The sequence below is a fragment of the Numenius arquata genome, chromosome 5, assembly GCF_964106895.1.
Source record: "Numenius arquata chromosome 5, bNumArq3.hap1.1, whole genome shotgun sequence".
NCBI classification, from domain to species: domain Eukaryota; kingdom Metazoa; phylum Chordata; class Aves; order Charadriiformes; family Scolopacidae; genus Numenius; species Numenius arquata.
This window is the reverse complement of record NC_133580.1, coordinates 70,117,526-70,142,323: the sequence shown is the minus strand read 5'-3', so window position 1 is coordinate 70,142,323 and position 24,798 is coordinate 70,117,526. Positions and strand designations below refer to the sequence as shown.

Genomic DNA, 24,798 nt, shown 5'->3' with positions numbered 1-24,798 from the left:
CGTTCTTTAGCATTTTTAAAGTAGTGGGTTACCATGCCCCACCTCTTCACAACTGACATTTTTTCCTTGGATTTTTACGATGTGTTTTCACTGTTGGTAATTACATTAATGGAAAAGCTTAGCTGCTTCAGCGTCAGCTTTTCACAGCTCTCCTCTCCAGCTGGACGGCAGTTTTGGCTTGGATTGTGTCAGCAAGGCACAGCCCTTCGGCTTGAAGCTCCGTAGTGAGGGATCCGTCCCTTCTGCTCCTCCCTAGGCCAGGGGGTACAAAAGCCAGAGACTTCTCCTGAGCTGATGCGACCGATTTCCCCACGCAAGGGTCGAACCGAGAGGGATTCCATGGCATTTGTGGAGCTGGTCATAATGGTCTTGAGGGACCAATATTAAGGTACTTGGGTTTAGGTGAACCATTAAATTGCGTGTTGGTGGCATATAGAAATCCCAGAATTGTCGGGGTTGGAAGGGACATTTGGAGATCATCTTGTGCAATTCCCCTGCCAAAGCAGGTCCACCCAGAGCAGGTTGGACAGGACCATGTCCAGGTGGGTCTCCAGAGCAGGAGACTCCACACCTTCTCTGGGCAGCGTGTTCCAGGGCTCTGGCACCCTCCATCCTTCTTCGGTAGCCACCAAGCCCCACACCTTTCATCACCAAGAGCTGGGGCCAGGCGTTTGGCTATTTACCGCCCGGCTTTCAGCCCCACACGCCTCCCTGCTCCAAATAATCCCGTATCAAACGGAGCCGTGGGCTGCCTTGATGTCTTGCCGCTCTGTCTGGACGGGGCCGTAGGCTTTGCAGCCTTTGAGAGGCTTAAGGCAGATAAAGCCATGGTCAGAGTGTAATTGTTGTTGACAGTAGACGGGGAGCTGCTCAGCCAAGATAAGGATGGTGGCCGGGAGGACGGAGGAGCAGAGGCCATGCCACACTCCAGCTGGGCCTGTGCTGGGGCCTACGATCCACATGTTTGGAAACAAATTCCTTTCACGGCATTTACATCTGAACAACTGTGTATAAACACATCTCCCCCTTCATCTAAGTGAAATGAACCACCAAGGTGGTAGTTAGGTGTCCAACAGAACAGAAGATGGAAAAATGGTGAGGAAATGGTTTTTTATCAGAGTCAGGTTGATGGTTGGACTAGATGATCTTAAAGGTCCCTTCCAACCTGGACAATTCTATGATTCTATGAAAGTCTATTCCAGGAAGGGTTTTGTTAAGTTTTTATGATTAAGAAACTGTTGTTTCACTGGTTTTTGCTTTTCCTCTTTCCCATGCCACCTGCAGTTTATCTACTGATAAATACAGTTTCCTGGTTTTATTACCCAGTAGGAAATAGTTCTCTCATCCCTGGCTGTTGTCACACCATGGTTTGACAGCTTCCACCACCAAAATCTGCTTGGAGGGCAATGGTGGTTGGTCCTGACCTCTAGTCTTTCCATGGATGTGTTCTTGGGTTAGCTTAGAAAGTTTACAAGGAAGTTCAACATTTCAGAGCTGCAATAAAACAGAATAAAGGTCATTTTGACTAACACAGGTAGCATCAATCCGTAGCCGACTGCCACTGCTTCAAGGAGGTTGCGGTCCATCCAGAAAGGTCTCTCGTGTCCCCTGATCTGTTGGGGAGGAAATTGTAAACTGCCTTTCTAGACAGTAACTGTAAATCCTCAACAATAGCATTCCTTAAAACAAACTAACTAACAAAGCAAAATACTGAGAAATACTCATTTGGATGGATCCGAGGAACGCTTTTCCTCCCTGGGGGAGACGGTAGTTAAAAACCTGGATGCAAAGATGTCTGTAAAAAAGGATGGCCAGCAAGGAAGGTATTAGCTAATTGCTGATGGTGTTGAATGTCTTAGGAACTAATTTACCTTTTCTGTTATAGAAGAATGGGAGGTGGTGGACTGGAGGTTAGCAGAACCTTTCTCCTCTAATGAGAAATGTGTTTTAAGAGGGTCATTTGTCACACGCTTCTGTCCGAGAATGGAAGAGCAGATGATGTGGTCAATTTTAAATGCTAAGTGATTCTAGAGATATTTCTGGAGCTAGAAAATGCAAGCTTTTGATAAAGTTCTGTGGTGTTAAATGTGTTGAATGTGGGGACTTGTGAACTGTGGCTGGATTTCTCTTTCTTTGAGCTGTATTATTTGCTGCAGTTATTCCTGGTTTAACTGATAATTTGTGGGAACTCTTCCTCTACTGTCTCCCTCCCCTCCAGCCCTCCTCTCCCAGATGGGACCCTTTGCTCCTTCTGTCCTCACGAACGTCTGGCAGAAGCTGGCTCCAGGAATCCAAACCAGGGCTGAAATAAATTTGAGACCTTGTTATAATGACTTAGTTAATGAGCACTGAGGGGGCCTACATCTCATTAAAGCAACTTCCTCGAGCACTGAAAATTCATAATAGTGGTCTGCTACTGAAAATACCTGTTTAAAGAGTTTTTAGGCCCTGGAACCTGAAGCCTTTAGGGATCTCAGGGAAGCTGCCCAAAAATGCAGATGACTCAAGCCATCCAACATTTCTTCTTCCAGCAAGTTCCAAGTTAGCAAATAAATTATGAATGCAACCTATGTTTTCAAAATGTGGTGGAGTTTAAAGGTACCCCCTTTTCTGAATGGCCCTCTCCCTGTATAGTGCATTATTCAAATTATGAATCCAAGGGCTCTTTAAGTCTGCCCTTTGTGAAATAAAAATGATTTTCAGGTTGAATTAATGATACATGGAGGCATGAGGGTGGTTAATGCAGAGCTCTCTGGAGTTCCTGGGAGAGTGTCTGACTTTGAACATCATGTGCTCTTACCAGCTGGAAGCTTTGGAAGTTAACTTATGGCCACCCCGAGCTGTAAAAATTTTGAGAGTCCTCACAGACCCCACCAGGTGTTCAGTTCCAGCGGAGCAGGTGTCCAGGTGTGTGCATCTTGGCCGTGGACCAGTCTGGAAATTGTCACTGCCTTACTTTCATCTGCCAACTCAATGCCAGAGCCTCGAAAGATGCTTTTTCCGCACTTTTAGACATTGATCCGTCTGATGATTTTGCAAAATGTGACTTTTTTTCCTTGTTATTTTTCATCTTTTATTACAGTTGTGTTTAAAGGCCTCAATTCTTGACTGATTTTAGTGTTCTGTGGTCTTGGATTTGTCCGGACTGTACAGGTAGGACATGAAGCCATGGTGTTTGTCTGCAATTATGACATGCGCTGTCATGCTAATACATGGATGTTTAATTGAAGAACTTAGCATTGTGTAAAGTATAAAAGGTATGGGTTTGCTTACTTGAAGTTGAACAGGTGAGCCTCAAACTTCGGCTATGTATCCTGTATTTTTCTGTAGCCACCACTATAAGATATCAGCCAGGTCTCCTAAAGAGCCCGACCCAAACGCTCCAGTCTTCTTCAGGTATGCAAATGAATGATGGCCCTTACCTAGTAGAATGTTCTCCTGGCATTAAAGTGCAAAAACTTCAATTTATTACTGACCAGGGGCATAAATGCAGCTCACGGCACGGGCAGGCAGGGGAAAACACCTTCTGCGTGGACCCAAAACAACTAAGGCTTATCCTTAGTCTAATTATTGTTTTAACAGCCTGATCAAATATACAGCAGTTATTTCTAGGACAGTAGCAGTGCTACTGACACCTGTAGTTCATACTACCTAATTATTTAAATTAATTATTTTAAAAATGCACCTAGAAGGGGTATGTGGGAACTTGCAGATATCTTCCCCGTTCGGGCTGTCGAGCAGTCTGTGTCCAGCTCTCCTTTCTCACAGGTCCACAGGTGGTGCTATACCATGATCACTTAGGTTTTTTTAGCTTTTTTTCTATGTATAGCGTAACTCCTTAGGGTAGTACTGCAGAAAAGGAAGGTACAGCTGAAACAGGGCGCGTGTTAATCGTCAGGACGTTGGCTAACCGGGCTGTTAGGGCTGGATGGGCAATGCCTTGTCACAGCTAAAACCAAGCTAAAAATAAGGTCTAGAGCAGATGAGCCAGGGCAAGGCCGGACAAGTCCTGAGGCCCGCGTTAAGCCAGTGCAGAGCTGTGATCTGGTATTAGTGGTAGCGAGGGAAGGTGTTAACGTGCTCCTTGGGCCGTGTGGATGTACGGAAATGGATGCTCTGAGTTGTTATTCTCTGTGCTTTCAGGGAGGGGAGCTATAGGAGGTGGGGGAAGGGTTTGACACCGAAAGAGGGGAGATTGAGATGAGATCTTACGAATAAATTCTTTGGTGTGAGGGTGGTGAGAGCCTGGCCCAGGTTGCCCAGAGAAGCTGTGGCTGCCCCATCCCTGGAGGGGTTCAAGGCCAGGTTGGAGGGGGCTTGGAGCAACCTGGTGTGGTGGGAGGTGTCCCTGCCCAGGGCAGGGGGTGGCACTGGGTGGGCTTTAGGGTCCCTTCCCGCCCAAACAATTCCATGATGATTGTATAACTTCTCCTGTTTGCCACAGTCGTGTATGTGGAGAGCATCCCTTCCTGTGCTCTTAAGCTTCTGATTGTCAAAGTAGAAGCCAATAGTCCTTGAGCAAGGAGTGGCAGTTATGTTCAAAACGAGCTCAGTTTGATCCCGAGACTTACTCGTCACCCACTGAACCTGGGGTATCCGAGATGCCTCATGTTTTAAATATCACTTCACCTCTGAGATACACGTTCCATGAGTCTCTCTGAGAACCCTTGGGTGAGTCTTTTAGTCTTCGCGGTATTCCTTAGAGCAGAGCCGTGACAGATGGTTGTACTTACAGCTATAAAACCTATGGAAGGAGTTTCCAACACGTGTAAATACTAAACCAGTTGATACCGCGTCAGGACTATGGACAGAAGGTCTTCAGAGAAATGATCTCACAGGCATTTGTTGGTGTAGATCTGGTGCAGGCCATGGGCTTCATCCTTTTCTAAAAACAACTCCTGTCTTTTAAAGTTGGTGTGCCTCAGATGTGTGCCTTCTGCTGGCTTTACATTAACCAGACCTGCTCTGGAAGGTGGAGGCTATAGATTTAGTGCGTAACTTTGATACCCAGTAGTTTCCGATAATTGGATATCAGAAATAACACCCCTCACCCAGGTATGTTTTCTAGCTGTTCTGATCTTCGTGTGATTGTAGGTGTTAGAACCTCACAGGGACATTTCCACATCCAGCAACATTCCTCTCTTCCTTCTAAGACCTAGAGCATGGCAAATTCCTAGACAAATCCAAAAGTGCTTTCACCGCGAATCAGCTGAACGCAGAGCTCTTGCCATGGGAATTAACTGTCCTGTGTGCCGAATGTGAGCTGCAGTAGTGAGAACTCGGGAACTGGCTCAAGTTCCTCTCCGGCTTTTTGCATGACCAGTTTCTGGTCATGGGATGGAAAAAGAACAGTTAATCGTTCCCCCAAGTTCAGCCGTATTTCATTATAGCTTCCTTGATGGCGTTTAAGTTCTGGCTTTGTTCTGTGTGTGTTTGCTGCCAGGTGAGGATAACCCACTGCGCTGGGAAACCCTCCTGCCAGGTAGGGAAGTGACGACAAGAAAATTATGGGGTAAAATTCTCACCGTTCCCATTGGAAAAGTTCATCCCGAGCTGGCTCTAAACATATTCAGATATATACAGAACGATGCCTTCTGTGGTTCTACATGGCTTCCTGAGTGCGCTGCTGGTGTGGATCCGTCGTGTAACTGAGTGCTGAGGACTGTTCTCGCTGATGGTGCATGGAAGGGAAGAGCCTTTCCCCGTACGTCAGAGCAAAGCCGACTCCACGGAGCCAACAAGGACCATAGTGCAGGAAAGCCTCCGTCCTTCCCAGAATTACCCTGCAGCTGGAATTGCTCAGGTACCAGAGAAGCAAATATTTTATGGAAGCAAGTCAGCACTTCAAAATATTTTCTTTTCTCTCTAAGTCGAACAACAAAGTGAGATAATATTTGTGCTTGTGCCCCGTTGAGTTCGTGCATTTAATGAATAATCCCGCAACCCAGGGATTCAGACCTTCCTTTAATCCCTGTTTGTTTGTAATTCTCCCAGTCACTGTCACTCTGTGGGTCCCACTGGGGAGAATATAAACAGAGCTAATGCTCTAAGCTGTGATTTGCTTAATCGTCTCAGGAGGGTGAGAGATATCCAGGCTGCATATGAAGTCACGAGAAGTTTTTTTTTTCTCTCTCTTTTCTTAATTCCTCAGCGTGTTTAAGCTACTGTGAAAGCTTAGAAAAGCTGTGAAAGCCTGAACCTCATCACTACTGTTTTTATTGCACAGCATGTTTGATGGGAGCAGAGTCAGCACTGCCTTGCAGGTGGGAGGTCCTTCTTCCTTTTTGGTGGCCATCACACCCAGGTCGTCTTCTGATAGCTTGGCTTGCTGCTACGCCTTTCAGTCTTTTGCCAACCAATTTACGGTGGTCTTCAGAGAAGAGGAGGAAGGACTGGGGGCTTGTTCTGATTTTTTTTGGTGTGGTTTATATTAGCGCTCAAGTGACTGTTCTGCCTCCCTTGAGGGAAATGGTAAATCTAATTCTCTGCTCTGTGTAACTGCACTATGTTTCTGCAGAAGAAGAACTGGCTTGCTTTGTGTTACCAACATTTCATAGATAATATTTATTCGTTGTGAAATATCCCAGGGAGACTCCCTGCAGGGTGCCTGCTGGCTTCTGGAAGCACTTAGCAGATCAAGCCCTTAACGTGTAGCGAAACCATGTATTTTTATGGCCGACTTTTTTGGTGAGGATTGTTTCAGATACAAACTCTTCCCTTCCTTCATCCCCCAAAAAACAAACAAGCAGAAGTTTTGGCAACAGTTAAGCAAAGAGTCAAAACAAATTCCCATACGCATTCCATCAAAGACAATAATATTCAGGAACCGAATCTCAGAATCGAGATTGTCCCAGGGTGGGTTTTGGGGGGATCCAGGGCAATGACGCTCCAGTAAAGGACGGATTTTTCTCATGGCACACACCCTTGTGGTACTGTTAGAAGGTCCTTCTCATGCTTCTGGAGTAAAAGGCAGTTTCATGCAATTCTTCAAGAAAAGATAAGGGAGAATGCTTAACTTCATAGGAGTTTTTCTTTTTATTTTATTTTGAAGGAGCTAATAAATCAGAGCACAGAAGTTTCAGCACATCCCGGAACCTAATGAGAACATCCTGTCATAATATTTTCCACTTGACAACCTGGGTGGTTTCTCTTGCAAGCGCTGATCCCTCATAATTAGGCAGTACCAACAGTGCCACAGAAATTTTGCATATAGACAGTTCCTGGGGAAATCAGTTAGAAGTCTGTCGGAACTGTTCAGAATCAGCATTTGACCTACATGATTCTTCTTTTCTTCCCTGGCTTTTCAAAAGCACGCTTCAAAATAAGCCTTAGTGGGCAAAAAATGAGGGGCTGTCACAGATTTATTGAAGTGTGTGTATTGACCTTTGTTATAATTAAGCAACCTGCTGTGTTTCTCATGCTAATTATTTGGCAAAAGCTCCTGAGAAGTGAACAGGTATTTTTGTTCCAGGTCTCAAAGGTTGGGTCGTTATAAGGCATCAACATCTTAAATTGTTCTTTAAAGGTGGCTAGTAAAGAACAAAGGGAACAGTCAGCAAATGGTGTTGTAGAACTGTTAGAAATCCACTGTAATACTTGAAACTCTTCTAAATCTGAGTTCCATGGGTGCATTTAAATGGTCGATCAGCTTTTGTATAAAGCAGGTTGCTGAGGGCCATTGACAATCTGATCTGCATCGAGCATAGATAAAATCTGAACAAAATCTCAGTCTTTGGCTTTAATAGGCTTGAAGCTACAGAATAACTTTTCCACGACAGCTTTTTTGTCTCTTGAGGACAGTGGTGTTTATGTGTGCTACGTGCTTTGTGTTCAGTAATTTCTCTTGTCCCTGTCCTGGGCGCAGACGCAGAGAAGTTCAACGAAATCAAATAAATAGACTAAGCTCTACGCAGGCTGAAAGGTCTGAGACTGGGGGAAAAGGGCAGAGCAAAACTTGGTGAGAACGCCTGTCTCCACCCTGGTAACAAGGGGTTTGGGAGCTGAGGAAAACACAGAGCTTCAAGAAAATATAACTAGGAGAGAAAGCAACCATGGAAACTCGTATTCATCCAGTGGTTAACGAGTAGAAGAATGTGCAGCGGCTTCTTAGTGCAACTTCAGAAGGGAGATGATGAGCTGGCCTAGTTTCCTTTCTTTCAAAATGAGCATAATGGGATTTTTTAGCTGCTACAGAACACAGCTGTCCTCGGGGACGTTTTATACATTAACACACTCGTTAAGAAGGGATGTACATTGATCTCAATTTGTTCTGAACTGATTTTTCATTAGTTTCGTTTTGAATCAGTGAAGTTGTGGAGTCTCCCTAGACACCGTTGCCAGCTCTATTTTCAGGAAGAGGCTGAATTAGGCAATGGGATGTTTGCTCCTCCTAAATTTTTCAGTGGGTCAGTACAACCCAATTCCTATTAAGAACATTGCTATTATTTTAATATATATTTAAAAAAAAAAAAAAAAAAGAATATTGCTATTATTAGTCGTGCAAGGAGCAGGGAGTTGGGCTTGATGGTCCTGGGGATCTTGCTGCCCAGGGCAGTCCCCATCCCTGGAGGGATTTAAAAGCCGGGCAGACGTGGTGCTGAGGGACATGGGTTAGTGATGGGTTTGTCAGTGTTGGGTTGATGGTTGGACTCCATGATCTGAGAGGTCCCTTCCAACCTCAGCAATTCTGTCATTCTGTTGATTGCCTTACTCCTTGATTCTGTCTTTATGGGTCCATTCCAACTTGAGAGAGAGAGAGAGATATATAAGGAATGCTGCCAATATCAATGGCATTGTATCACAAAATTCAGCCCACATACTTTACAATATAAAATAAGTCTTTACAATATAAAAGTGTCTTGCATGTGGGAAATCCTTAGGGTTCTCTTCAGATATACAGAGGCTTGACTTGATGACAGCATTCATTAAATTAGACTTGGGGAGATCACAGATTTATTTAATAGTAGGGGAAGAACTGCAGTTTCATTCTTTTAAAGTTACGTTCTAGGAAAGATATATGTTGTGACCCAGAATATCTTTTTTTTAAATACAGGAAAGCATTTAGGAGGGGTACAGTTACGCCCAATTTTTGACATAGGCAAAATGTTAAAAGTTCAGTGTTTCTGAAGGAGGACTGGGAAGGGAGGCAGACTTTATTGGTCTGGGAAGGGGTTATGGCTTTGAGAACAGGCACGTCTGGGTTCACGGAGAGGCTCTAGAGATCTATTGGCTTGACAGAAGCCTGCTATCTGATTCCAGCAGCCGGTTCCAAGTCTCTAGAGGTGGCACCAGGCGAGGTGAGCAGCCCTGGGGTTCGGCAAAATACGATGACAGAGCGTGTGGGGGAGAGTTCCTTCCGGTGGGTCCCTCTTCCCTTTCCACTACTTCATCTGCTACAGGCACAGAACTCCTCCTGCCTTTTCTTGGCAGAGGAGCCCCATCTGGAGAGAAAAATGTCATTCTTTGCTCTCCTCATTTTTGCTAGATGATGCAGGGTAGACAGGCTGTAAAAAAATGAGAAATAAAATAAATACACACCTGCACACGTGCATGCGATGCTGTGTGTTCTGTCTTCCTCCCCCATAACCGTTTCACCAGGTGAAAGCGCCCGGACTGATCTTCTTCTGACAGGTAAAGACCGTGATGTAAAAAGCGCAGGTGACCAGCGAAATAAAAAAAAAGGAAGAGATAACGAAGCAGCTAATTCCAGAATGAGATTAGGAAGGATTAGTCTGTCTCGCACCAATCCACCAACAAACAGACTCGTGTCCCGGGTGCGTAACAGAGAATATTGCTGTGCAGCGGCAGCCAACTCTCTTCGCTGTGGCAGACAATGCTCTCACAGCTGCCAGGCAGGCTTTGTAGATTAACTTGCAAAGAACCTTTGTCTTCAAATGATTAATTTAAACAATTCACTTCAGGAAGCGTTGCTGTGATCTCTTAAGAAGGAGGTTGTTTCTCCAACTGCTGCTTGTGTCTGAATTCCTCACTCTGCGCTCTAGAGAAGAGCTGGAAAAGGAAAGATGGGTTTGTTGGTTCCCTGGTGACAGCAGCTCCAAGGTGAAGGTACAGGGGTGTCCAGAGGAACTCCTGGGGTGTTTGACTCACAAATCTGCAGGACTGCCGACCTGTAAACTGTCCATCTCAATGCCGAAACCACCCCTGGGTTTCAATATTTGCAGATGAATTGTCCCTGCAGCCCCAATGCTTAGTGGAGTTACACCAGCTTCAACACCGCAGGTTTTCCAAAGCCCTGGATTAATATGCAAAGATAAAAACGCATTTTTCTTTGAATGCCAGTTTTCCTTGTAGCCCATTCCATGCAAAGCTTGTGATCGTACACGGGGGAAGTCACAGCACGTGTGTTTCTTACCCATTGCCTGATGACCTCTAGAGACGTAGCTGTGTTTTGTGTCCCGAGTTCCCATGGTGTGTGGCACTTCCAATGGATAACACCCATCTGCTAGCGCTGCAGACGTCTGTCTGGCCCAGAAGTCAGCAGGAACGTGCCTGAGTGCACAGTTTGGACTGAAGAAAACAATTGATATACCTTTGGGTTTTGGCGAGAGGGAAGTTTGAAACCAAAATGATGGTTGTGTTTGTTATTTATTGTTATAAGTCTGTGAAAGTCCTGCCAGGAGTCTTTGCCTCTGCATTAACACAGATTTTGTGCAAAAAGCGTTGAGACTCAACTCTGCCCTTCTGTTACGGGTACCTGTAAGTACCTACTGAATGAATCGAATGGAGAACGCTGATGTCTCCACCGGTTGTAGCACTCCTACTGCAGTAAATAATTCTCCTCTTAAGACTTTTCCACGTCTTCTCCATAAGTTTTTGAAAGAACTCTGAATTGTAGGGGACGTGGCCTTCTGAAAAAGCTCACCCTTCCAACGCCGGGAAGCGCTCAGCACAGCAAGGAGATAGAAGGTGGTTTTCACCGCAGGTTCACGGTAAACGGAGGGGTTGGCTTTGTCATTAGTCTCACTGGGTGCAATGTGATGCTTAGATCAGGTGCAAACTTGGACAGTCTTCTGTAGAGCAGATTAGATAAATTATCTAATGTGTTGTTATGTCTAATGTCTCTGCATCTACCTGCCTGGGGGTTTCTGAGTTACACGTGTGTGTTTTGTATTTATAAGAATAATAATGCCGTCTCCTCAACAGAACACACCTGAGGAGGCTCTCTGTGCTGCTCGGAAAGCATCCCTGCTCATCCCCCTTCCCTACGCCTCGGCTGAAGCTAGCGAGCACAGAACAAACTCCTTAGAACTAGCCCAAATTAACGGAGATCAGTTACAGTAAATAACGTCAGGCTGATTGGGGCATTTGGAACAGACACGGCATAGCGATTTACAGTGGGTGCATTTGGGAAGAAGACCCACAGCTTCACTTCCCAGCAAGGTATGGGCAAAGGCAGCACACAGAATAGGGCTTGCTAATTAATTACTAGCTGATAAGTAGCTCCAATCAGCCTTAAAGTTGTCAGTTTTCTGATGTTACCATTTCTGTTAAGGGGCAATGCACTTACGCAGTGCCAAGAACAGCAGACAAAATATTAAAAACTATAATTTCAGTACCAGGAAAAGTGTAGCTGGAGCGGGTGCTGTGTAGGGTCTGCAGAAGTCCCGGTGGGTTTCATGGAATACACTGGGAATATGAGGGAAAGGGTTGGTTTTGTCCCCACTGAGCCCATTCCAGGGGAGGTTTGGGGTTTCTGCACAGAGAAGTGGGCAGGTTGCCTTTCAGGAGGTGGGAGGCTCAGCGCTTCAAAGTGTTTCCAGTACTACTTCTGCCTTGGTTTTTATTTTATTTTTTTTTTAAATCTTGGCCAAAACTGGTCATTCCGTTTCTTCCTCGAGTGAGGTTGTTTTTTCTTGCTTTGTTGGGATTGCACGCTTGAAAAACATTCTGCGGGTGCAGGCATGGAAAATGTTGGCGTATTGAGAATACCCTCTGTGTGCAGAGAGCTGGAGTGCTGGGAGGAATCCTTCCTGCCTCGCGCTGCCCGCTGCCGGGCTCACAGGGAGAGAGTCTCCTCTTCGCTTGAGCCACAAAACCACCTTATTTAGGAAGGGAAGTGACGGCCAAACTGAAGGTGCTGGTGGGTTCTCTGGAGGATTCTCACGCTGTCCCATCCGTGCCATGATTTGAAGACGTTATGGGTATGTTCCCGTTGGATGCCGCGCCAGCTGCAGCAATTTTTAGGATTGGAGCTCGTCTCTGAATTTCCCACTTGTGTGCTGTCATGGGGTTGGCGTCCCTGAGCGCGAGAGGGCTTGCGGTGGAATTGTAAAGCCGTTTGCAGAGCCGAGCTAAGCTTCTGAAAACATCTGGGGACAGCCTTGCCGTTTGATGTGGGGCTCGGGGAGAGTTATTTACGTGCTACCCCTGTGATACTTAGGAGGGAGAGGCTTCCTGGCTAGTTCTGCCAGTAGCTGGATCTGCTCAGGGTGGATTCCATGGCCGTCCAGCACATTTTGCAGCGTTGGCCCTGGTCCTGCTGTCCTTCCACAAGCAGAACTGACATACAGTTTGCCAGAAAACATCTGAAGGGCCTGTTTGTGTCTTCGCCACCTTGGCTTTCATCAACTCCAGTGTGGAGAAAAGGGGTTTGAGAGCTGTGCCATCCTTTGGGGACGTGCCCCAGTACAATATGAGTCAATGCAAGAGCAAGGTGGGACCATCCTGTCCATTGGACGCTGGTTGCTCTTGGTTCATGGAGAAGGAGGATCCGTGTGCATTTAAGGGTGGTGTCAGCTTGTCCTTCCCAGTGGAAGAGTGGGGGAATGGGGATGCTCCAAGCCAGAGCCACAGGAAGAGCCTGGTTTCCAGTGAGGGTTGCAGTGGTTTGCACTGTGGAGTGTTCCAAACTGGCCTCCTCACTGCTTTTATTGCTTAGAGCCTGTTGGTGTGTAGGCTTAGATTTGGGAGGAGCTAACTAACATACAGCTGGGACTTTTTTCCTGTCAAAAATCCATGGTGATGTTTCGCTTTACTGTCCAAAGTGGAAGAAGGAGCTTTCGAGTCATGGCAGGTACATGAATGCATCCCCTGAAAAGCCCATTGAGTTCAGTCCATCTTAACTTTGCCCCTGGACCCCTGTCTTCAAGGGACCCTTCTGGTATTCTGTGATATTCATAGGAGAGAATATTCCAACGCCTACTTTTTAAACAAAGAGTTACAAAACCAGTAGTCAGTCAGAAGTTGTAGCTGGGCTGTCCCAGTGGTGGGGTACAAGGGGGAAACACACATCACTGCTATTTGACATCTTTTCCACGAGAGCTGGGGCTGCCCACGTTGCTTTTGAGTGTTGTACAATATCCCCGAGGAATGCTGAGGCATCCCCACTCTGTAACACACCCCTGATGTGTTGGGAAAAATCAAACAGGAGGGGGACATTCTGGGTTAGGAAGCGAAGCATTGGGCCTAAATCTCCTTAGGGATGAATTTTGTGCTTGAAATAAGAACTGTGTGATAAATTATAGAACCATATGGTTGAATAACTTGGTGGTATTTAAGAGATGGGTAGACATAGTGCTTAGAGATAGGGTTTAGTGATGGTGTTTGTCAGTGTTGGGTTGGACTAGATGATCTGAAAGGTCCCTTCCAACCTGGTCAATTCTATGATTCTAATGCATTTTGTCACTGGGTGATTTTTTCACTTGAGTCTCCTTCTCTGGAGACATTCAAAACCCGCCTGGACACGTTCCTGCGCAACCTGCTCTAGGTGGACCTGCTCTGGCAGGGGGTTGGAGGAGATGATCTCCAGAGGTGCCTTCCAACCCCATGTGATTCTGTGATTCTGTGATTTTCCCTATCCCTACACCACTAGAACAATCTCTCCAGAGTTCCTGATCGATTTTGTCCAAAGAAGCGGTGGCTCTGCAGGCGAGGATGTTGTTGCAGGAGGATGGAACCAGATGTTGACGTCTTGCTGTTTCTTGCAGGGCCTGTGCTGGGCGGCCCCGGAGAGCTGAGCTCCCTGTTGGGCAGCGCCGAGCAGCAGCTGAAGGACACCCTGCGGCGACGCCGGCACGCGGGAGACGACGACTACAACATCGAGGTGCTGCTGGGGGTGGACGACTCCGTCGTCCGGTTCCACGGCAAAGAACACGTGCAAAACTACCTCCTCACCCTCATGAACATCGTGAGTATCTCCGCGGGGCCGCCCTGCTCGTCTTGGAACCTGAAAGGGAATTTAATCTCTCACGAGAGTGATAGGGGACCCTGCTTGGTACAAATACGATCATTTTGTCTGCTGTTGGATATGGGTCTGTCTTTTCAAGATGTTCCTTTAGGTCATCTTTTTCGCAGTAGTTTTCTAGGGCACGTTTCTAGGGTAATTCAAAGAATTTGTAAATAGTTGAAAAACAGTGGGGGAAAATGGTGAACTCGATACATTCCTAATAATCCCTATCTTCTCCCGCAACACAGCTCTGAAGGCATCCCGCTTACAGAACAAACACACAGGGCGAAAAAGTGTTCTAAACACCTAACAGCTCTTTGGAAGAAAGCAAACCTTCTAGTAGTGTCTGTTCCTTAACTCCTGTGGCAATATCCGTATTTATTTAGAAACTGCAAAGGAACAGAGACTCATAGAACTGCTTTATCATAGCGTGCCTTATGGGGTTAGCAAGTATTTTTTGTCTACATACGCATTTCTGGCTGTAACATCAATGGCAAGATGCTATGTTTAAAGATAACAGTCTTGAACTACAGTGTCAGATGTGAAGGAGATGTATAATCCCTTGCAATGTGCAGCCTTTTCTTAAATGCATATAAGTGTCAGACCTTTATGGATACATCTTAGAAGCTGTGGGGATCATAAGGTTTTCCAGGGAAGAAGAGCAATATCCTTAGGACAGATTGTAAGAGAACAGGCTTACAATTAATAGTGATATGATGAATGTGCAAATGATTCTTGTATTCTTTACACTCACCTTTTTATTCCTGGAATAATTTGAAGATGATTCCTTAGGCTTACAAATGATCTTTGTAACATTTCTCCTGTGTCACATCAGCCACCATCATTCCTGACTGAGGGAACCACAGACTGGTTCAGGTGGGAAGGGACCTTAAAGCCCACCCAGTGCCACCCCCTGCACTGGGCAGGGACACCTCCCACCACACCAGGTTGCTCCAAGCCCCCTCCAACCTGGCCTTGAACCCCTCCAGGGATGGGGCAGCCACAGCTTCTCTGGGCAACCTGGGCCAGGCTCTCACCACCCTCACAGCAAAGAATTTCTTCCCCAGATCTCATCTCCATCTCTCCTCTGTCAGTGTCAAACCCTTCCCCCTCATCCTATCAGACCAGATGTGTCTGGAAGTTCTGCCACAGGTCTCCAAGTTCTTATTTGTGTGAATAGCTAAATATTCTCAATATGGTACTAGCGGGGAATAATCTTTTTACCACGTACCTCATGAATCATCAACAATCAATCTTCATTAAAGAGGATTGCAGAATATTTTCTTTTTAGTTTTAAAAACATTTAGCTTTGTAAACAGTAGAGCTTATACGCTCTCTCCAAACACTCCTATCTTTTCTCAACCAGCCGTGGCTCCATCTGCTGCGAGTAGCTGTCGATGCAGAGCCTGTGCAAGCCCGAGTCCTCTGCAGTGTAAGAGCGTTACCTCTTTTAGAAGGAAGGCTTTTGTAACAATCCAAACGTTCCTGACAAGATTTTAACGATAGTGGTCTTTTGTATACGGCTTCCTAAAGAAGATGCAGCTAAAACAGGAGATGAGAAGAAAACGCGATGCAAAATAAATGCAGTCTAACCCCTTTTTACTCTTAAATACTGCAACGGGCTGTGGGGCCAGTTGGCCATCTGTGATGTTTCACAAGTTCAGACTGGACAAATCAGATGATTTCTATATGCGTTTTATACCAGTGTCTTGGAATGTAGTATCTTTTGCCACTGTAGCTAAGGTGTAGCTGCGGTTACGGCAGTCTGGAGGCGCCACAGTCCACACTGACCTTTTCAGCACTTTTTCCAGATTTGTGTCCTTTTGGCGAGGTTACAGGTTTCCAGAATTTCCCGTGTTTCGGTCACAAGAGTATACATGAACTTGCTCCTGGTGGGAATCCTGTAGTGGAGGCCTCCAAAGCAACCCGCGATGAATGGGCTAAAAAATGGTGTTGTGGAGAAACCTTGAAGAAAACTCGAATCTTTAGGTCAATTCCAGGATCGTTTTTGTCTCTAGGAAAGTCCCTCCTGGGAAGCTGCTCGTTTCTTGGCAGAAGGGAAATTGTAAATGTTTTTTCTGACACAAAACCTTTGTGGGAGCAATGTCATTGCGTTAATGGGGAGAAAATACGAGATCAAGAATTGGAGTAATTGCTTCATGAGATGGGCAGCCTGAGTTATGTGCTCATGCCTTGTACAGCTGTCCTGCTGACCGTCTGTTCTCAGCTGGTCCTCAAAGGGATTGCGTTTTTAAAAACCATGGGCTACAATCGTTGTGCCAGGTCCCACAGTTGGAGAACTCAGAACGACCTTTTTCCCTGAGGAGAAGGGGGAAGTTCTGTTTAGCCTGATTAAAAAAAAAAAAACCCAAACCTCTAAATCCTGCTCAAATACACCGGCCTCTGAACAGTGATGTTTATTTTTCACCAATTACCCATAATATAATATTTATTTAGTTTTTAGAGGGATGAGTAACTTCATTGATGGTCTGCAGATGGTTTAGCCCCCTAATTTATACTCTGGTGGCAGGACATTTCTCACCTTCCCAGACACAAGCAAGGTCCTCAAAAAGAACAATTTTTGACCCATCTGCCTAATTCTGTTTTTTTTTAACTTCAATTCCACAAATACTCTTTTTTAGTACAAAAGTGACCACATAATTCTAATTTATCTCTAAAAAGGAGGGCAGCAGTATTAGTTGCTTCTAAAAAAAAATCCTTCAAAACAAAAACCACCGTGAAATATTTCAGTTGTTGAGTGGAACTGCAGCGTTGCCTCTGGATTTCTGTCTTGTGGCCGGGCTCTCCAATGGGACATCAGCTTCTCCTGCGCTGAGTGTTCTCCAGGCTCCCATATGTGTGTGGGAGAAAGGATATTCCGTCTTTCCTTCCTTGGGAACAGTAATTAGACCATTATTTCTAATAACCTGCTTATTTTCACAGAACTTCTGGATACTTAATTTCTTTGAGGGCTCTGCTGCTTTGCAAGTGTTGCTGGAAAGTGGTAAACGGGGCCACAATTTATTGGGGCGTTAGAAGTAACAGAGGGAGGGACTGTCTGATCTTTATTTCCTTTGGAAATGGGGCTAAAAACACTCAAATCACAATTCTGCCTTTAAATGATGTGAAGAGATCTCATTGAAGACCTCCGCAGACCTGATTTGGTGCAGAGCCGTGGGCTGGTGTATGAGGGCTCCAGTGGGCTTTGAAATTTGCTCTTTCCTGGGTGTTTTCAGCATCCTTGAGGACTGGAGCTGTGAGGTCTCATGAGGTTGTCTTACGGATGGGAGTTTTCTCAGGCCAGCCGTTGTTTTTGATGTTGTAGGCCTTTCCAGATCGCGTAACTTTTACATGCTTTCCTGCAGCTGCTGAATTTTTTTAACAGAACACGTTGATTTGCAGAAATCAAGTCTATTTGGAGATATCATTACCCTGCAAGGTATCCTACGGCGTTTATGTGTCTGGCAATGCTGTTGACTTTAAAACTTCCATGCGAAAATTTCCAAAGCATTTATGGGATTGGGAAACGCTTCGCCCATTTATTTTGAGATTGATTTGGAATCAAGAGCACTATCGCATCTTGAAGGCTGAACACGTGCCTACACGTGTGCAGAAATGGAGCCTTGTTGCTCATGTCATTGTCTAAATGTTCTCCCTTCCCAACCTAGAATTTCAGAATGCAAAAAAATGGCTTTCATTCAAATCCTCAAGTCTTTTCCGAGGACAAACCGATGCTGAAGTTAACAGCACATTTCTTTGAGCGAGAGCTACTGGCAGCAGAATCTTTTACAATACAAATAAAAATACACTCGCTCGCTCTCCCCACTAAAACACTCATCCCAAGTGTTTAAACTGTTGAAACGAGACAAATGTTGATGAAACAAATAGGAACAGGATCTGGTATCGATCCACCGTCGGAGTGGCCAGATGGCATCGCGGAGGTGGCCACGGGGGATGGATGGTGATGGGTTTATCTGTTGTTGAAGCAAACTCTATCTGCTTCTAAATCCCTGGGTGCACTTGAACACACTGCTCTAACCTTGCTCTCAGGAATAACCTCATTTCCCTCATTATGTTTATCAAACGAGTGAAATTAAGCGTTCAGATAAGTATTTGCAGGGTTTGAACTTGAAGTCTTTCTTTTCTCCAATTGCCTTTTCTTTTGGTCCTGATCCAAAGGCTGTTAAACTTGAGAGGAGTCTTGACATGAGCTTCAGAAACTTCTGTGGGAGGGGGAATGTGATGTCTGCGTCTCTTCCTGCATGGAAACGGTTTGAGACTTGAATCCTCTTCTGAGAAGACTGGTCTAAGCACCTAAATAACACACACGTGGCCTTGGAAGTCCCCTTTTTAATTTTTCCTTTTTTTTTTTTTTTTTTCTCAGGTGAATGAAATTTACCACGATGAATCCCTGGGCGTTCACATAAATGTTGTGCTGGTCCGGATGATCATGTTGGGGTACGCGAAGGTAAGCAAGGCTCCCGACCACTTCTCCGCCTTCATCTTCTCTGTAATTATAGTCCTTGCGAGTCGCATGAAGGGCTGGGGAAACAGCAGTCTGCTGAACAGCTGGTTCCACAGAACGGTGCATTGATTTTGCTGGTGAAATACATTCGGGGAGTTTTGAAACAAACGCTTGTTAAATTGTTCAGGATGAGAGGAAAGCAGAAATGCTGTTTGGGGTTTGAAAAAGATCATAATTGTTCCACTTAACTCGGGCATTGAGTTTGGGCAACTCAAAAGACCGGTCGGATGTTTGTCTTGTATTTGAATTTACTGAGCTTGTAGGCACACACTGTAGCAAAAGTCTCGCAGAACCAGATGTTTGTATCCCTCAGTAGACATGTACTGGCACTACAGTGTTTTGCACCAGTTGAGGCGTTGTCCTGTGTGTTGCATTAGGAAGAGAGAAGCGGGGACCTGGTTGGTGCTCCAAGAAAATTCAGACTTGTCTGAATTTCCTACCTTTAGGAGCACTTGGGTCTAACGTGTTGCTCTTTCAGTCCATTAGCTTGATTGAAAGGGGGAACCCCTCGAGGAGCTTGGAGAACGTTTGCCGCTGGGCGTATCAGCAGCAGAAGTCGGACCCCAACCACTCCGAGCACCACGATCATGCCATCTTCTTAACCAGGCAAGATTTTGGGCCTGCTGGTATGCAAGGTAATGCAGCTGACCAGGAGCCAGACTGTCTGGCCTCGGTGTTTTCTCGGCTAGTGTCTGCCAGAAAAGGGGAAAATTTGAAAATTGTGTGGTCCTGAGACAACAAACAACATAGGCCTTTATTCGGCAAATACTTAAGGAAGTGTTCAATTTTATAGATGTATTGAAAGCTGTTGGGGAAAGCGTGGTCTCTCCTCATGACTTTGATTTCCCTGTTCCGGGGTTAGAAAGGGCCAACTTCACTTTTATTGTATCACATCGTTCACTGTAGGTTTCTTTTCATAGATAACATACCAGCTACTTGGATACCTGCGTTAATCTTGATGACTCAAGGAACTAATGATAATGGGAAGTAAATTCACAAAGTGTGATTTGTGTCAGTGCAGATAAATAAGAGCCTGGGTGAGACCGGGCTTTGGCTGTCCAGCTGGAGCCCCCTTGGAGATTTATGTTTCGTACCTCCATGCTCCCTTCTCCTTCCAGGGGATGATAAGGGTCCGAGTTCCCCTTCAGGTCTGGGCTGGCATCCTTGGGATGAAACTTGGGTGAGGTCGGGATGTTGGGCAGACTTCCCTGTCATCAGAAAGATTTTAGTTTTTGCTGAGGAAAAGACATGCCATATGCACCAGGCAGTGTGTGGATGAAGGTACGAATATGAACACAGGCAAAAACTCCCAGCCTATAGCTCTGCCTTTTAACTGAAGGGGAATCTACTGCGGCTCTGGTGATAAAATGTTTGAGTGCCTGAAGTAACACACATGTCTGTGGAATCGATCCCAGTATCTCAGAGGCATTCACTCTGTTTGACAGCAGTTGCAAAGACAGGGAAAACTGACAATCAAAAGAAAATAAGGTTCTTCTCAGGTAGTAAGTTTATTGGGGAGCTCTCATTTAAAATAAATGTAATGGGTGAAAGAACCAGACGTGGTTTCTCTCCATAGGATATGCTCCTGTTACTGGCATGTGTCACCCGGTCCGAAGCTGTACCCTCAACCACGAGGATGGGTTTTCATCCGCTTTTGTTGTTGCTCATGAAACTGGTCACGTGTAAGTCTGACTTTTACAATTGAATTACCAGCAGAATACGGTGCTGCATCTCCTGCTTGCTTCAAGGGGTGTAACTTTAATGGCCGGATGAAAGCTATGCCCGTTTTATTTCCGTCCCCTTGGAATGCATCAGTGGTTTAAGCAGTGAAGAGATAAGTGGGGGAAGAGAGAACTTGTTTGAAGAGGTCAGTGAAACCTGGAAGGCCCCGGCGGTGGAGACAGGAGCTTGTCAAGCATCCTTAACTTCTTTCTTCTCATTGACTCAAAGTGCTGATTTGTTAGATTTGGCACCTCTTCAAGAATGATGAAATGGGAGTGAGGATCTCTGTTACCTGTCTGGATGAATTCATGTCAAGCACTGAGGATCTGATTTTTGTCTTCCCTAAGTAGTTCAGGCTGCTCGTTCATCTCACTGGGTGGAATTGAGCCCAGCTGGAGATGACCAGGTCACTTGCATGTTAAGCCATACCAAGCGCCCATTTGGAGACGTAGCTTGATAACCATGTTAGCTCTTTGGAGATGCAACATGATAATTATGTTAGCTCTGTGTTTAAATGGGTGCTTTTGGTAAATAAGTATTCAAACATGAACAATTCACTGTCTGAATGAGCAGAATGATCGTTCTCTTTTCTCCAAAGTATAAGAAGTTGTCATCATCTAGTTAGTTCATTCCTGGTATTAACAAATAAAACGAAATATAAATTAGATATTGGGAGGAAATTCTTTGCTGTGAGGGTGGTGAGAGCCTGGCCCAGGTTGCCCAGAGAAGCTGTGGCTGCCCCATCCCTGGAGGGGTTCAAGGCCAGGTTGGAGGGGGCTTGGAGCAACCTGGTGTGGTGGGAGGTGTCCCTGCCCAGGGCAGGGGGTGGCACTGGATGGGCTTTAAGGTTCCTTCCAACCCAAACCATTCTGTGATTCTATAATAAATGAAAGAGTAGTCAGAGAGTCCTTATGTTTTGGCACCAAAGAAGGGCAGTTTGAAGTGCAGGTGATATCTGCAGAACACAAAGAACGGTTTCATTTTGCGTGATCCCATGTGGACGAGGAACTGTTTTCTCGGTTTGTTTTCAACTGTTTTCTCAGTTGTTTGACCAGTTGAAGGGGGGGAATCTGCCTGGGCTCTGATGGCTGTTCTTTGTTGCAGGCTGGGCATGGAGCACGACGGGCAAGGGAACCGCTGCGGGGACGAGACGGCCATGGGCAGCGTTATGGCTCCCTTGGTGCAGGCTGCCTTTCATCGCTACCACTGGTCCAGGTGCAGCGGCCAAGAACTCAAAAGATACATACAGTAAGGACCGGTCAGCACGCGGCGGTGGCTGTTTTACTAAAGGAAACGGAATTCTTTGCGGTTCCTGGGGTGCGGGGCTGGTTTGCTGCCCTCTGCTCGAGAGATGAGGAGAGGAGAGGCAATCCCAGCCTGAAGGACGACTGTCATAAACGGGACCCGTGGCTGTGGAAGCCCTTTTTATGAACACCGTGGTACTGGGCGAGGTGCTGAGGAATGGGACCCTCCGGGGTGACCTCACCTCTGCTTCCAAGCAGGGCTTCAGCCTCCGGAGGCGTTCCAGTAGGCTTCGGGACAGCAGCAGCGAGACACCACTATCTCCACCTCTGGCCTCCACCATACTCTTTTTTTCCCTTCAAATCTATATGAGAAAAGTTCTAAACCAAGAACCATGCTTCCTCACTTCGGGCTGTACCCAAAGCCCCTTGCATCCTGGGGAGCACAGCCAGAGTCCCTCTGGCAGGCTTTATGTCAGGTGGCTGGTATTTTCACTAGGTTTTGGGTTTCTCTGGGAATTACGCTGTGAAACTGGCAGGATGAAGCCCTGAACTCAGAAAAGGAAGTAGCAAATGTTGTGGAAGAGAGAAGGCAGCATGCGTGTGCGTGTCTGAATTAGGGAGAAACAGAGAACAGATCTCTTCCCTGCTGGCTCTTGCCTCCTTCAGGCTTCCTTGCGGTAGGACAAGGGGTCATGGTTTTAAACAAAAAGAGAGAAGATTTAGACTAGGTAGAAGGAAAGCATTTTTTACACTGAGGGTGGTTAGACCCTGGCCCGGGTTGCCCAGAGAGGTCAGAGATGCCCCATCCCTGTAAACATTCCAGGTCAGCTTGGACGGGGCTTTGAGCGACCTGGTCTAGTTGAAGATGTCCCTGCTCATGGTAGGGGGGTTGGACTGGATGGCCTTTAAAGGTCCCTTCCAACCCAAACCATGCCCATGGCAGGGAATTGGAACAAGATGATCTTTAAGGTCCCTTCCAAGCCAAACCATTCTATGATTCTGTGATTCTACAATTCCTTCTCCATTGCAAATAGCTGGTTTTGCCAGTCAAAACTGAGTGAAAACCTCATGCGTTGACCCACATCTCCTACAGAAGAAACCCTGTTTGTAACATAAAGCATAAAATAGTAATTGGTTGAAACCTTAGAGCTTCAAGTGACATAGCGGGAGGAGCAGCCCACCAGGCTGTTTTAAGACATCCGAGTTGAACAGGAATGAGCAGAAAGCAAGCCTTATTCTTGCCCTTTGCACAGGCAGGGCTTCATCCCTGTGAACACGGTAGATGCCAGGTGAGAAGGCCTCTTCTCAGACCGCTCTCCTGTTTGAAAGCGCCACAAAGTCAGCAGAAAGATGCCCTGTGACCACGGGAGGGCTTTGTGTTAGGCCAGGTGGAAGCACATGGAGATGTTGCCCTTCGGCACTGAGAGTGGAGGAGCTTTTGTTTTCCGCCTCTGGTGACAGGAAGGTAAAGTGCAAATTCCACGTGTGCCACTGGGGCAGGGAAGGGCTGGAGACACCTCTCCGCAGTCTGCAGCTCCAGGACTTTGCTGGAGGATCTGCCCATGCGATGCTCAGTCACGTTGCACTCGGCGATATTCCTACAGAAGGGACTGCCCGTGCTTTGGGGAGCAAAAACTATGTAAACAGTGAGAGAAAAGCTTGGAGAAAAGGAGTATTGCCTTACTAAGAATAAGTACTTTGATCTTGCTGATCAAAAAGAAAAATTACTACATCTTCTCATGATTTTTTTTTTGTTCTTCTGTGTGTCTTTCCGCAGCTCTTATGACTGTCTTCTTGACGACCCTTTTGAACACGACTGGCCCAAGCTTCCCGAGCTGCCAGGCATCAATTACTCCATGGACGAACAGTGCCGCTTTGATTTTGGCGTGGGCTATAAAATGTGCACAGCGGTATGTCCGAGGCAGGCCGAGCACAGACAGACAGTCGTTCAGCAAGCTGGTGGCTGGCCTGGTTTAAGAGCTGCAATATATGCATTTTCTCATCATTGAAGAGCAGTTAATGGAGTAGTTTAAACAGATCTATAAAGAGGAGAGAGATATTTATGGTGAAACACAGTCATCTGGGTGATTTGGTTTAATGGTCGAGTGGACGGCAGCACAGTCCCCGTGACACAGACTTGTGGGAGTGATCCCAGGGAAGAAGGGGAAAAAAAAAATTATTTTCCTCCCACTTCTGGGTGTCTCCTCCTTTCCTCTTCTCACCAGCTGAGGGATGCAGGGAATGAGCACTGCCCTTTTCTTTCTGAAGATACTTTTGCCCTTTTTTTAATGAAGATACTGTATTTACTGGTAACCACGTGTGAGATGAATTGACTTGGGTGGGTTGAATCCTTATCTGAAAAGTATTAATAATCTAATCTCGGGTTTCATCTCATAAACGTTCTGCATTTCAGTTCCGAACCTTTGACCCGTGCAAGCAGTTGTGGTGCAGCCACCCAGATAACCCGTATTTCTGTAAGACTAAGAAGGGACCTCCACTCGACGGGACAGAATGTGCCCCTGGAAAAGTGAGCCTTGTGTTTTTTCGCTGTGTTTGTGTTAATAAAAAACCCATCAGTTGCATTCGTTTGGCTTGAAGGGCACAGAGGAAGGGAAAAGAGGGAGCTCTGCTTTCCCACTGTGATATTTTGTCAACTGTACAAGTAAATTTTGGACAGAGAAACGAGGTGTAACCCGTTCTCAGCCTCTTCTGTGGCCTTTTTGCTGTTTTTTTGGATTCTTGTCTCACCTGCAGAGCATCCATAAAGTGTCTTTAGGAATCCATGGTAGCAGATAATGCCATTACTGTAGGACCACTTCTCAGTGCTTGTGGTCCAGATATCCCGTGGCTAAGTGTTTCTGTAGGGTTAGGATTAGCTCTTTATTTTTCCCTTTTAATATCTCCATTAGTGGGTGTCCTGCTGCTAATTCATTTTTAATTATAAAATGATACTCAAATAGATGTTTGTTTGGCAAATTCCATGTATTTTGAGATACAGGAGAGCCACTTGTGCCATCTGAGTATGCTCTAGCCAGCAGCAAACCAGCAGGCTGCCCAGTGACCAGCCCTCTGTCCCAGCCTATTTCCATCAGTGTGACATTTGGCCAGTATGAAAAAAAAAA

General features: G+C 45.9%; 1 protein-coding gene across 1 annotated transcript in view; it reads left to right on the top strand.

Annotated features, from left to right (window-relative positions):
* ADAMTS3 (ADAM metallopeptidase with thrombospondin type 1 motif 3) overlaps positions 1-24,798 on the top strand; it is a 104,760-nt gene that overhangs the window by 63,165 nt on the left and 16,797 nt on the right. Inside the window, exons 6-13 of the mRNA XM_074147642.1 lie at positions 8,515-8,526; positions 13,971-14,146; positions 18,570-18,653; positions 19,189-19,345; positions 20,287-20,392; positions 21,537-21,680; positions 23,454-23,586; positions 24,090-24,203. Coding sequence (XP_074003743.1) covers positions 8,515-8,526; positions 13,971-14,146; positions 18,570-18,653; positions 19,189-19,345; positions 20,287-20,392; positions 21,537-21,680; positions 23,454-23,586; positions 24,090-24,203 — 926 coding nt within the window. The remainder of the gene's footprint in view (positions 1-8,514; positions 8,527-13,970; positions 14,147-18,569; positions 18,654-19,188; positions 19,346-20,286; positions 20,393-21,536; positions 21,681-23,453; positions 23,587-24,089; positions 24,204-24,798) is intronic.